The sequence below is a fragment of the Hemicordylus capensis genome, chromosome 4 (assembly GCF_027244095.1).
Source record: "Hemicordylus capensis ecotype Gifberg chromosome 4, rHemCap1.1.pri, whole genome shotgun sequence".
In the NCBI taxonomy this organism is placed as follows: Eukaryota; Metazoa; Chordata; class Lepidosauria; order Squamata; family Cordylidae; genus Hemicordylus; species Hemicordylus capensis.
This window is the reverse complement of record NC_069660.1, coordinates 15529694-15543199: the sequence shown is the minus strand read 5'-3', so window position 1 is coordinate 15543199 and position 13506 is coordinate 15529694. Positions and strand designations below refer to the sequence as shown.

The 13506-nt window shown below is 45.3% G+C and overlaps 1 protein-coding gene across 7 annotated transcripts in view; it reads left to right on the top strand.

Annotated features, from left to right (window-relative positions):
- Positions 1–12385, top strand: part of CDH4 (cadherin 4) — an 803867-nt gene extending 791482 nt beyond the window's left edge. For all 7 annotated transcript variants that reach the window (XM_053245224.1, XM_053245227.1, XM_053245226.1 and 4 more), the window contains 2 exons: positions 944–1108; positions 7096–12385. In XM_053245224.1, the coding sequence (XP_053101199.1) occupies positions 944–1108; positions 7096–7302 (372 nt within the window). In that variant the 3' untranslated portion in view covers positions 7303–12385. The remainder of the gene's footprint in view (positions 1–943; positions 1109–7095) is intronic.
- Positions 12386–13506: the final 1121 nt, after the last annotated feature.

The following is a 13506-nucleotide window of genomic DNA, read 5'->3' as shown; positions in this document are numbered from 1 at the left end:
AGTTGCTCTCCCCCTGCTAAATAAAGAGAATCACCCCTTCTCCACCCCCCTGCACTGACTGATTGTACTGAGCAGCATCCAGACTAAATGGCTAAATGGCCCCACAACAGAACATTGCCCATACACAATGATTTTTTTTCCTGAGCCCCACTTCCCTCTGCTGCTTCCAGTGCCCCCCAACAATATGTCCTGAGGGCTGGGGGCCCCCGAGGAACATAGAGCAAGGGCAGGACAGGGAGATGCAGGCTTAGGAAAATATTGTGCACTGGCAATGTTCTAACTCGAGGAGAGTGTTAGGCTGGATGCTGCTCACTGCCTCCATCAGCTGCCTCGGAGACCTTTGAGGACAGCCGTTCATATTTGGGCTGGCATACTGTGCAGTGTTATGTGTGTATCACAACGTGATGTTTTCACAGTTGCGCAAGTGCAAAAATGGCATAAATGGAGCTGCGCAACAGCATGGCAATTGGAAATAATGGACGTGTTGTCATACAACTGTGTTTGCCTGATGTTTGCATTTGCACAAGGACGCATTTGCACAGCTCTGCAAAGGTTACATTGCAGCATGCACATCATGTTGCACAGTATGTCAGATTCAGAGTTTTTGTGCATGTGGCTGCCCCTCTCCATTTGGGATGAGCGGACAGCAGCTAGACTTGCCCTTGATTGCCCAGAGCACTCAAAGCTTTTAAATGTAAGGTAGGATTTGAGGCTGTTAGCAGGGTGGAGGGCAAGGATTAACACAGCGGTGCCAATTTCATACGAGTTGCATATGTTTAAATAGGCTTAGGCATAAATGCCACATCGTGAAATAGCTCTGCTTCAATTCCAGTTGAACTTGAGCCAGTCAGGTTGTTTATACGCCTGGATACCATAGAGTCACTCGGAGATTTTCAGTGAAATGCCATCTGAGCCTCAATCTCTGTTTCTCCATTTGTTGCAGGATTATGATTTAAGCCAACTTCAGCAACCAGAGAGTATGGATCATGTTCTGAACAAGGCAAATGGAGTCAGACGAGTAGACGAGAGGCCTGTTGGTGCTGAGCCCCAGTATCCTATAAGACCAGTAATCCCCCATCCTGGGGACATTGGGGACTTTATTAATGAGGTATGTTTCTGCAGGCTTCCTTAGATTGCTTCTGCAGTCCCGTATGGCCAGCAAGGGCCACTGATGCGGTTAATATGCACATCGCACAAAGTTACACATATTAAACAGGATTGCCAGACCAATTATGTATTTCATTCATTCATTACAAGATGTCTATCCTGCCTGCTTTTCAAAAAGAAAGCCAAAATGGCTAACAAAAATTAAAATGCATGTCCAATATCAGAATAAATAAGTACACAAAATGACAATTCTAAAACTGAGTGAAAACTATTGCCCACCAAAAAAAAAGAGAGAGAGAAAAGTTGGTAGAGGGGGGTGGACAATCCTCTTTGGATCTGACTTTGGGTCTCCCATCCAGGCAGGTTACAGATCAAGGCCTGCTCAGCTACAGCAGTAGAATTGTGTCTGGAGACCATTCTCTGAAATGTCACACAGCTTATTTATTTGTTGTTTGTTTATTTACACCATTTTCATCCTGGTGTTCCAACCGTATCACTCAAGGCAAACCAACCATAACATTTACAATCAAAACAGCCAATCAAATCAAAATTTAATAACAGCAAATGAAAACCATTTAAGTAGCATATAAATGGCAGCTGGTGAAAAGGGAACTCAGTTGCTTTGGGTAGAGGTGAACAAGTTGTGACGCTGATTTGGTGCAGAAAACATGGAGGAATGGTGCACCACTCATCAGAAGCTTGCACAAGAGACCTATTGGGGCTGAATGCCAGTATCCTACAATCCCCTACCCTAGGGGCACTGAACAGTTTAGTAATGGGGTACAGTCATTATATTTTAATAATTACTCCTAATCACCAATTTGATCACATGTACACCATGTCCATGCTCAACACCCAATGGATTGTGAAATAAGTTATTATTTCATCCAGTTTAGCCCTGTGCAAATGTCTGCAGATGTCTTTGGGCCAGCCGCTGTCTCTTGTCCTAGCCCACCTCTCTGGGTTGTTGTGAGGATAATTAGATAACTCTTTCTATCCTGAGCTCCTTGGAGAACAAGTAGGATGCAAGTGAGCTGAGATGATGCAGTGACTTAGAATGTTGGGTCTAGACATGGAAGACCCAAGTTCAAATCCCATTTTAGGCATTAAGCCAATAGGCGGGCTTGGGCTAATAGTTATCTCCTAGACCTAGACCAGCCTACCTCACCTAGTTGTGGCAAGGACAGAACCGACAAATGCCTTTCAGTTCAAGCTCACCATCTCTCTGCACTTGGGCATAATGCCTGTGTGTAGAGGAATCCTCATGGGGTTGGGGACAGCTGGATGGATTATAGGAGATGCACACATTCTGTTTGCATTTTAATGAGATGTCCATGCACTTGCACAACAGTGCTATTGCACAAACATACAAAATTACGCAAGTTGAGTTGCACAATGGACAGCTGGCCATTAGAAATAATGGTTGTCCATCATGCAACTGGGTTTGCAGAATTTTGCATTTGCACATCACCCGTTTGCATGCATGTTTTGTTAAAACATGAAAGGAACATTGTGCAGTATGTCAGAGAGTAACTACATTGCAGCATGGCTATGCAGATTTCCATTTTTCCCTTTCTGTATTTAAGCCATGGCGGAAATGAATTAATTCCCTGTGCAGTTCTTGCAACTGTGCATTTAATATTTTTCTTTAATTTGTCTACTTGATCCTTTTGCTATTGAAAAGAGAGATTGTGTGTTTGCAAACCAATCGATGCGTTATTTCCTCTGAGGCGAGATGTGATCCGTTTCATAAGTCGGATACATAAGTGTGGGAGCAATTTAATTTTGTTATTGTATCAATTTCCTGGTTGTGAGATTTTCTTCTCAGTTTTTAATCATTAAAAGCCTTCCACTCTGTCCTCTCTGGTACTGATGGTCGAATGCAGGGTGGAGAGAAACAGTAGGCAGCAAAGGGGCCCTCCCAGCCCCTGACGAATCTCTCCCCAGGCTCTCTTTTGCTTGAAAGAAATGGGCTCAGGTTCTAGAGGGCAAAGTATTTGGGAAAGGACCAGGATGCTTTGGGCAAGAAGGAGCTCACCTTTCTTGCAGCATGTGGCAGGCAGGCTTGTCAACGCAGAGCAAGAGAGCCCAACACGAGATTTCTCCTCTCACCAAAATGGCTTTTGACTTCATTTGTGCTACTCTGCTTGGTGCACAATTGCCATGATCCTGCGAGGCGATCATTGGTCAGAAGCAGGTTTCTGCCTGCGGATCAACAGTTTTAACATGCAACTCTTAAATCCGGTTTTAGCTGAGTCCTCTTTTTAGTTGTTTTGCTTATTTTATTAATGTTATGTGATTGATTCACCATTTTTGTGAGCCACCCCGAGCAGTAGAGCATTGGAGGGGTGGGATCAGTGGCGGCCCACGAACACGGCTCCGGGGGGACGGCGGGAGATACCTTTAAGAGTAAATTAATTTGGTGCTCACATCCACCACCACAGCACCTGAACACCGTTCAGAGCCGCAACGTGCCGCACATCAGCCCCTACGGCAGGGAAGCACCTCCGCCACTCACCTGGCCGCTGGCGGAGGCTCGGCTCCGTGGAAGCCAGGTGCGTGGCAGAGGTGCTTCCCCACCGTAGGGGCTGCTGGGCAGCACATTGCGGCTCTGAATAGCATTCAGGTGCCCCGGCGGTGGAGGTGAGCACTGATTTAATTTACTCATAAAGGTGCCTCCCGCCACGCCCCTGGAAGTGCGTTCACGGGCCACCACTGGGTGAGATATAAATATTGATGATGATGATGACCATCATCCCTTGCTGATTAGGAAAATGCAGGTGCAGCTAGTCCAAACATGTAGCCACATCCAGATGCTCACCTAAGTCCTACCACTTCCCTAGAAGCTCACCTTGGGCCTGTTGAATTTGAGGAATGCATCTGTTAATGGAGATGGGGCCACTAGTAGCTTGAAAGACCTTCGTTGCATGCCGATGTAATTGGCTCTAGACTACATAGCCATGCATGTTAACTTGGAAGTAAGTCCCACTATGTTGAATGGGTCTCATTTCCGGAAATGTATGCCTAGAACTGCAGCCTCAAACTTATTTGACAAGCATTCCTTCTCACCAAGCCATCCTGTGTAAATTCTCATTAATCTGTTATTAAGGATGTAGAGCACCCTGCTTCTTACCTTGAAAGCCATCTGAGTTTGGTAAGCATTCCAGCAAATACTTTTTAAAAAACTCCCTTGAGGGTTTTCCCAAGTATTATGCAGGAATGCTTGCAAAACTCAGATGGCATAGCACTCCCCTCCCACCCTTCACAATCGCCTGCCCCCTAACCTTTTCAAAGGGGCCCCATAACCAATGCTAAGAGAACAGCCTCTCTGGCTTACCCACCCACAGACCAGTCAGTCAGACAACTGCCCAGTAAGCCTGCCCTTCCAACCAACTCAAGCATTTGAAATGTTCTTTCTGAGGTCATCAGATTTTTTGTGTTTTTTCTGCCCAAAGAGAACTACAAATCCCATTCTCCATGGAGAAAATGATGCTTCTGAGCACATCATTTCCAGTTCTGGTCAAGCAGATAGTCCAGCCTGTCTGTGAGTTTAACTCTCCTGCCCCAGTTACTGCTTCCCTTTGCAAAGGCAAGAGAGTCTGTTACTTGCAAATAGCAAGGACTGGTAGAGAAGCCTGGAACATAGGAAGCTGCCTTCTACTGAGTCTGATTATTGGTCCATCTAGCTCTCTACTGTTTACACAGGCTGGCAGCGACTTCTCCAAGGTTGCAGGCAGGATGCTCTCCCAGCCCTGTCTGGCGATGTCAGGGACGAAACTTGGAACCTTCTGCATGCAGGCATGCAGGTGCTCTTCCCAGAGTAGCCCCATACTCTAAGGGGAATGTCTAACATTCTCCTTAAGGAATTGAATGCAGCCTCCCATTCAATTGCAAATGAGAGCAGACCCTGCTTAGCAAAGGGGACAATTCATGCATGCTCTCACAAGATCAGCTCTCCTCCACTGGTGGAAGGGGCAAATATTAAGCCCCATTTTGGACCTGATCCAAAGTTCCCTACCTCTACCTCAGGGTGCAGTTCAATTTTTTTTTGCGGGGGGGGGGGCTTTCTGAGCCCTCCACTCTTGAACACTCACCCTATCCCTAAAAATAATCAAAATTCTTTGGGGGAAGCCCTGCCAGTTCAACTGGTTTAAAAAATGTTATACTTAAAGTGAAGGTATACCCTGTGGCTCACCAGATGATCAGCCTAACACCCACGTTTCCCTTCTACCAGGACTGCTGTGCATGTCAAACTTACCCCTGGCTGAGCTGCAGAAGAGCTCAGCTGCACAATGCCTTGGAAGTGCATGGCATGCCTGTACTTGCACAAAGGGGCACCCATTGAAAAACAATGGAAGTTCCATTGCAGAGGTGTAGCTGCACATTTCTGCTTCATTGCACAACGGCACTCCTACGCAACTCTGCCAGGGCTGGATTTTACACACACAGCAGCTCAGCAGGAAGAGAAATGCTGGTGTTAGACTGCACATCATGTTGCCCTGTGTGTTTATAAGAGCAGCCCTGCTGGATCAGGCCCAAGGAGGCCCATCTAGTCCAGCATCCTGTTTCACACAGTGGCCCACCAGATGCCTCTGGGGAGCCCACAAGCAAGAGGTACGTGCATGCCCTCCCTCCTGCTGTTGCTCCTCTTGCAACTGGTATTGAGCGGCATCATGCCTCTGAGGCTGGAGGTGGCCCACAGCCACCAGACTAGTAGCCATTGATAGACCTGTCCGCCATGAATCTGTCTAAGCCCCTTTTAAAGCCATCCAAGCTGGTGGCCATCACCACATCCCATGGCAAAGAATTCCATAGATTAATTATGCACTCTGTGAAAAAGTACTTCCGCTTGTCAGTCCTAAATTTCCTGACCTTCAGTTTCATGGGGTGGCCCTGGTTCTAGTGTTGTGTGTGTGTGAGAGAGATTCTCTCTGTCCAGCCTTTCCTCTCCATTTTATACACCTCGATCATGTCTCCCCTTAGTTGCTTCTTTTACAAGGTAAAGAGCCCTAGATGCTGTAGCATAGCCTCATTAGGAAGGTGCTCCAGGCCCCTGATCCTTTTGGCTGCCCTTTTCTGCACCTTTTCCAGTTCTACAATATCCTTTTTAAGATACGGTGACCAAAGCTGTACGCAGTACTCCAGATGTGTCTGCACCATAGATTTGTATAAGGGCATTATAATATTAAAATTTTTATATTCAATCCCCTTCCTAATGATTCCTAGCATGGAATTAGCCTTTTTCACAGCTGCCACACACTGACGACACTTTCAATGAGCCGTCCACCACGACCCCAAGATCCTTCTCCTGGTCCGTCACTGACATCTCATATCCCATCAGCGTACAGTGGTCCCTCGACTTACGAACTACTCGACATCCGAAGTTTTCGACTTACAAACGACAAAAATGACCGGAAGTCGTTGCCGGTTTAGATGCGGCTTCCTCGACTTACGAATTTTTAGATGCGGTTTCCTCGACTTACGAATGTTTCCAGACCTCCGTGGGTGCGCTTTTCGACTTACTAAAATTTCGACCTACGAACGTGCGTTCAGAACGGATTAACTTCGTAAGTCGAGGGACCACTGTATATGTGAAGTTGGTGTTTTTTGCCCCAATATGCATCACTTTACACTTGCTTACATTGAACCACATTTGCCATTTTGTCGCCCACTCCCCCAGTTTGGAGAGATCTTTTTGGAGCTCTTCACAATCCATTGTGGATTTCACTACTCTAAGTTTTAATTATTATTATTTTTAATTAAACTGTTTAAATGCGATTGCACAGGGGTTCCTAACCTTTGGTACTCCAGCTATGGTTGTCCAACTACAAACCCCATCATCCTCCACCACAATAATGATGGGAGTTGTAATTCAGCAACAGCTGGAGTACCAAAGGTTGGGAACCCCTGTTATAAGCCAAGCTTAGGAAGCAGTAGTGTGGACATGCCTTTGGGATGAGACAACCTGTTCCTACTTTGCAATTTCAGGGCTTGAGAGCAGCGGACAATGACCCGACAGCCCCACCTTACGACTCCCTGCTCGTCTTTGACTACGAGGGCAGCGGCTCAACTGCGGGCTCCGTCAGCTCACTTAACTCCTCAAGCTCTGGAGACCAAGATTACGACTACCTTAACGACTGGGGGCCAAGGTTCAAGAAACTGGCAGACATGTATGGGGGAGGCGAGGACGACTAAACTGACCTCACTTTATTGTTTTACAAAAAAAAAAAAAAAAGAGGAAAGCTATGGCATTAGAAGGAGGAGGGGAAAAAGAAACCCAACAATGTAGAAGGAAGATGAAAGGAGTGAAAAAAAGATGAAGATGAAGAAGCAAGAACTGTACAGAAGTGGCAGCTTTTTTAATTAATATCCCCTGCTGATGACTGTATTCCTTTTAGTGGTGATTTAGAAAGTTTCTTTTCCTATTTTTTTCATTATTTCTTCTTTTTAAAAAAAGAACATCGAGCTGTCTAGCATGAACACTCGTCTCTGCTGCGGTTGTGTTTTTTTGGGTTTTGTTTTTTTTTACTATTATTTTTTTCCAATGTGTCAGCAGGGATATCGCTTGTTCTATCCACTTTATGACTAAAGGGAGTGAAAGGCACTTTGTCTTAACTTGAATTTCTTAGAACAGAAGCACTGTTTTTAAAATATATATATAGATATATATATTTGAAAGTGCCTTTTGGTACATGTATCAGATTCCCTCAATCTCAGGAGTGTTCAAAAGAAACAAACAAAAATTTATGTTTCAACCATCTTGGGCACCACACTCTATGACCCTACGCCAATTCTAACCGGGAAGGAATTGACACAAATAGGAACTGTTGAATGGTTTCTTTTTGGGGCCTTTAAAAAAAAAGTGGGAGACCTGTTTGCAGGGAGGAGGGAGGGGGGAAACTAGAGAAATGAGTTTTTAAAAAATAATCTCTCGGCCTAAGCAGATGGTGAAATGAGTAAACCTGTTGTATATATAATTCATTGTTTATCCGATGCAAAATATCGACCTGGGTTTTATCTCGTGACCTGGTCACATGTGATGTAGCTGCATAGAACTATAGCATTGGTAAGCCTTTGGTGGGGACAACACAAAAGACCTTGCATAAGCCCTATCAGTAAATGATGACAAGACCAAAGGCCGCTTGTGTGTGAGAGTTGTTTTTCTTTCCGTTGTTCAAGCTCCCTCCACCCACTGAGTCCCATCAACTGTGGTGAGGTTATGTGTTTCTATCAGATATTCATCGTGATCAACTGAATGTGGCATTCTCATTGAATAGTAGAGATGCCAAGCTGGGGGCAAGTGACCAAATGGCTTCAGGAATACTATGCAGGCTCCATCACGGGAGCTTTTAAAGCAGCGGCAGGCAGTGGAAGTCCTGCAGGCAGGGGCGGCCATTTCATGAGGCAAAGTGAGGCCATTGCCTCAGGTGGCAAATTATTAGGGTGGCAGCAGGGCAGCAAGATGATCCTTGCCATTGTCTCTGAAGCAACTCATTGAGACCGATCTGATCCTTGCAAACTTTGTAAGAAGCACAAGGAGAGAAGTGGATACTGCTGGCAAAATTCCCTCCTCCCTACCACCCATGCACTTCCAAAGCTTGCAAGGGTTGGTTTTGAAAGGGGGCTGGCCCCCACCACAGCATGGGGCAAGGCAGCATTTTGCACCTTGCCTTAGGCACTGCAGTATCTTGGGCTGATGCTGCCTGCAAGGCATGGGTGCTCACCGGACCCTATTTTGTATGGGTCCTGATCTCTGTTTCAAGGTCCTGAAGTGCTTTGTGTACACTCCAAAATACCTGGTTTGTTGCCTGTGTTATGTTAGTCAGAAGCTCCACCCCTTCTCACATCATAGAATAGAAAAAATGGTGGGGCTAATCATCACAAGGAAAAGGTTGATATACTCAGAAGTTTGAGGAATTCAATAAATGACCCAATCAGCAAGTTGTCTTTCTTTCAAAAGTTATAACATTGGTGAAGGGTACTGTTATGAGCCACCTTCTAGTCCATAGGAATAGGTGCTCTTTAAGCCTTGAAAGGAGCTCTCAAGTTTGCATGCTCTTTCACTGGCAGATCCAGTCAAAGAGACCATCTTATCAGGACTCCATCATTTATTCTCTGGAGGTTTTTAAAATGGGATTAGTTAGGCTAGCCCAGCATGATTTTAGTTTACAATTTCCTGCTTCAGGGCAGCTGATACACTTGTCCCAGGAGTCTTTTCTATGGTTTTGTGGTATTAGTAAGGAACTTCAAAGCACATGCCAACTGATAGAGAATAATGAGTAAGCTAGTGTCTAGAAAAGAGCTGGTAGCTAATCATGTTACTTAGTTATCAAAAGAAAGATATCACAAAGGATCCTTGAAGTTTGTGCACCCTCAAAGTTACGTACAAGTCAAAAGCCACATTTGCATGTAACACAGAACTGTGGTTCCAATGGACCCGCGGTTCATCACCTCTCCCCCGGCTCTCCTGTCCAAATTCGGATATAACGGAGAGCAATCTCTCTGCAGTCAGTGAGACTGCAGAGAGGAGGGGGAACTGGCTGTGCAAGCTTCCTGCTTGACTAAAAGACAGCCTGCACAGCCAATCATGGCCAGAGTTGAGGGAGGAGCTTCCTCCTTCAACTCCGGTTGAAGGAGATACAGCCTGAAGTTACACATTCGGAAACAATGCAGGCTGTGTCCAACCTCGGGTTGCAGCAAGTAAACTCACTACAACCTGAGTGTTCAGACTGGAATTAGAAATCTGAAACCTGGGGTTCATCACTGCGCAAAACCACATTTCCATGTATTCAGACGTAACGCTCGTGGAACCTCTGGCCCTTTCAACTGCGGTTTACCATGAAGTGCAAATGTGGGCATTGTTTCCTCGAGACATTTTGCTGCTCCCATTAGCTGCATCACACGACCCAAGTAGTGCACTCTAGGAACTGATGCAAGGAGCACTTTGCATTGCACACTCTTTCCTTGACACTCGCCAAAACATTTCCATCCTGCACAACCTCAGTCAGCCAAATGCCAGTTCAGTTTTTTCATAATGAATGTGGCAAAACCACATTCCAGACTTTTTGTACATTATGAGCTTGACTTTTGAATGCACCTCAGATGTTATAAGCCTCATTCAGGCATTATAAAATTGCCCAGCTTTAGCTGTGTACACTGAGCCAAAGGTGGAGGAAGTCCCGCCTCCACCAAGTCAATCAGCAGCACACCCTGCCACTCACACTTACAGCCGGGCTTGTCTAAAGAGGGAAGAGCCAAAAGTGTGATGTTGGGTGCTTCCATGATTGCAGGACTGGACTCACACTCACAGAAGCACCCGCCTTCACATTTTGGGCTTTCCCCTCTTCAGACAAGCCCCGCTGTAAGCGTGAGTAGAAAGGCATGCTGCTGATTGATATAGTGGGGGGCGGGACAAATCCCTGGCTGTATAAATTAAATGAGTCTCAAAACAGCAAAGCTAACATCCATGTGAGGACTCAAAGAACCACGGCCAGTCAGTCACCATACCTTTGTGCCTGACTAAATAAGAAAGCTTCACAATTCATATGACACCCACTGGGTGGAGTCAGAGAAGCAACCATTTTCCCCGCTGCCAACACACACACCTCCTTCAAAAAGACCCACCTCAAATTTTGAAATCCAGTGGTCTTAGTGCTGGATGGAGCACCAAGGGCACCCCTTAAGAAGAGTAAAAAAGAAGTCTGCATCCCCCCTTGGTAACTGACTGTGCCCTTGAAGAAAAGAACCAGTACACACTTCTTGGTTCTGCTACAAGAATGCATACCTACTGTATTCTTGGGGAGCGGGGTTCTATGATTCAGATAATGATCTGGGAGCCAGAAGTGCATTTTGCTACAAAACTATGGTTCCCTCTTGTATGGTCGTGCTTTATATTAAATTTGGTACCACGTAAGGGCTTCACAGATATGGTGCCCTGGCACTTGGGCAGGGTTGGGAGATTCCTCAAGACAAGTTTTCTTTTCCTTCTGAGTGGGCATCTTATTTACCACATCTTCATTAAAATTTGGTAGAGCCATGAAAAGCCCGAAACATTTGCTCTGGGGGCCAAATCCAGCCCATGGACCACTAGTTGGCCATTCTGGACCTACAGTATTAGTATCTCTTGAACAAACTGAAGCAACTACACAAACTGAAGAAACTACATGTAAGCCAACCCCGGGCATTGTGATGGTTAGGCACCTGTTTCTGTGTTCGATATCAGTTGGATAAGCAAAGACAGCCATCGGTATAAAATCGGCACCTTGTGTTTACTGGCTGGTATACTGTATAATGTTCTGCCTGCCTTTTAATGGAATGTGTGTGCAGTGGTACAAGAGTGCTCTTGTGCAAGATGCAAGGTTTGCACAAATGCAGCTGCACCACAGATAGCCATTATTTCCAGTGGCTGTCCATCACGCAACAGTCTTTGTACAATTATTTTCATTTTGCACAGGAGCGCTCTTGCAGAACTGTGCACACATTCCATTAAGAGGCAGGCAGAACATTGCACAGGATGTCATCCGTTGTGTTTAAATATTGACAATTAAGCCAGAGTTATTTGCTGCATTCTGCTGGAACCTCACTATTATTCAAGGGTAGCAAACTACCTAGTTTGTATGTAGGGTCAGTATAAAACAAAACAAATCAAGACACCTGGAGTCTGTAATTGTTTTTCTCAAGCAAAAGTTTTTTTTTCCCCTTTAATGATTTGGACTAGTGAGGTTTATGTCTAATGTTTGTACAATTATTTAGATTGCATGGATGTGTAATGTAAAAACCACATTTAATGGATTATGAGCCACTTAATTGTGCTATGAAATCTTGGATTACCTATGTTTTTTAAAAAAGAAGAAATTCTGCCGCAGGTTTAAGAGGAACAATGTAGGAGTGCTTATAGATATTATTTCATTTAAATCCAAGAATGTGCACAGTTTTAGGAAAGTGATTTTTTATTATCCACAGGGTGCGGGGGTGGGGGTAGGGATCATGCTTTCTCTCTTCTTTTTTTTCCAATATACAAATTGATTCACATTTGGAAGTTGAGAGAGAGGGTAAGGGGAATGAGCGCGAGAAATGTATTTCAAATGGATGTTGTTAAAAGACCATATTAGAATGCAAGCTCCTTTGTCTATAGACTTTGAAAACGCTCCTCGCACATTTTATATTTCATTGTATCATATTTTCTATAAAATGCAATTTCTGTAAATTAACGAGCATTTGAAATGTGTCGTGTCTGATAATGGAATGTGGTTAAAAAAAAAAAGTATTCTGGAGGGAACATTCTGCCTATCTGTTATGATTTGACTCACTGAGGATGTGATTTCAGTTCAGTTTGGACAGGCCACGATCCAGAGAGCTACTTCAGACAAACCCAAGGACTTGCTCACACTCACCAATGATTTTAACCTTTCCATACCACTTGGAAAAGCAAGCCCCTATACTACATTGCAAACAACTTTCGGACCATCCACAAGTTCCAAAAGTCATGAGCCATGAAAGTGGCAGGAGAGGACCATGCACAGAACTGTATGTGCTGTTCTCCGGTTTGTGGTCTAGGACTCAAGTCTACCAGCCGCAGGAGACAGAGTGTTTGGATTGGTTATTCCCATTGCCCCCAGTTTTAATAAGTCAGACAGAGGGATCCAACTGTGAATGGTGCCATTTATCCAGAAAATGGGGTGAGGCTGCAGTTAATCTGGAGCTCTTTGTGCAGTTTTGGTGATCTGAAGCAGCGTAGAGTATCAGAGACACGCTTACCCCTGGACTTCTGGGTGGAATTCCGGTCCCCCACAGCCCCTGGGGGCCCCCAAATTCTCTAAAAAATGTCCCAGGGGCCAGGAATGGCCATGCTGCACTGCTGGCCGCTGCCCGCCTGCCCATGCTGTGCTAGATGGCTAAGCACATGACTGCGGGGGGGGGGGGGAGAGGGGAGGCTGGAACACATTCTTCTCCTAAGTCCCATACGCCATGTCCAAACTCTCTCGAATTCCAGGTGGGGGCTTCGATCTCTCTCCACCTTGCTAAAGGAGCCGAGAATCTTTCGTGATCCCTCTCCCTCGCCACTCCTATTCCTCCTTCCCTCCCCATTCCATTTCCTACACCAGCATATCTATATTGTGTTTCTGCAATGCACAAGCACGCCACATACACCACAGAAAAGCAAAAAAGGAATAAGTACATCTTCAGGAAACGATGGCAAACTCAACAAAGTTCACCGTCCATTGGGAAGCTATGCTTTCTCACAGCTCCCTTTTTCCTAATGAGAACTTGCAGAAGAGAACTTCCTGATGGCTCATGCCCAAGAGCATTGCCTTTGAAGCCAATAAGATTTGATTTGTGGTTCAGAACTCAGCTGTCTTCACACTGGCATTTACACATGATGAAAACTGGCTTCCCCTT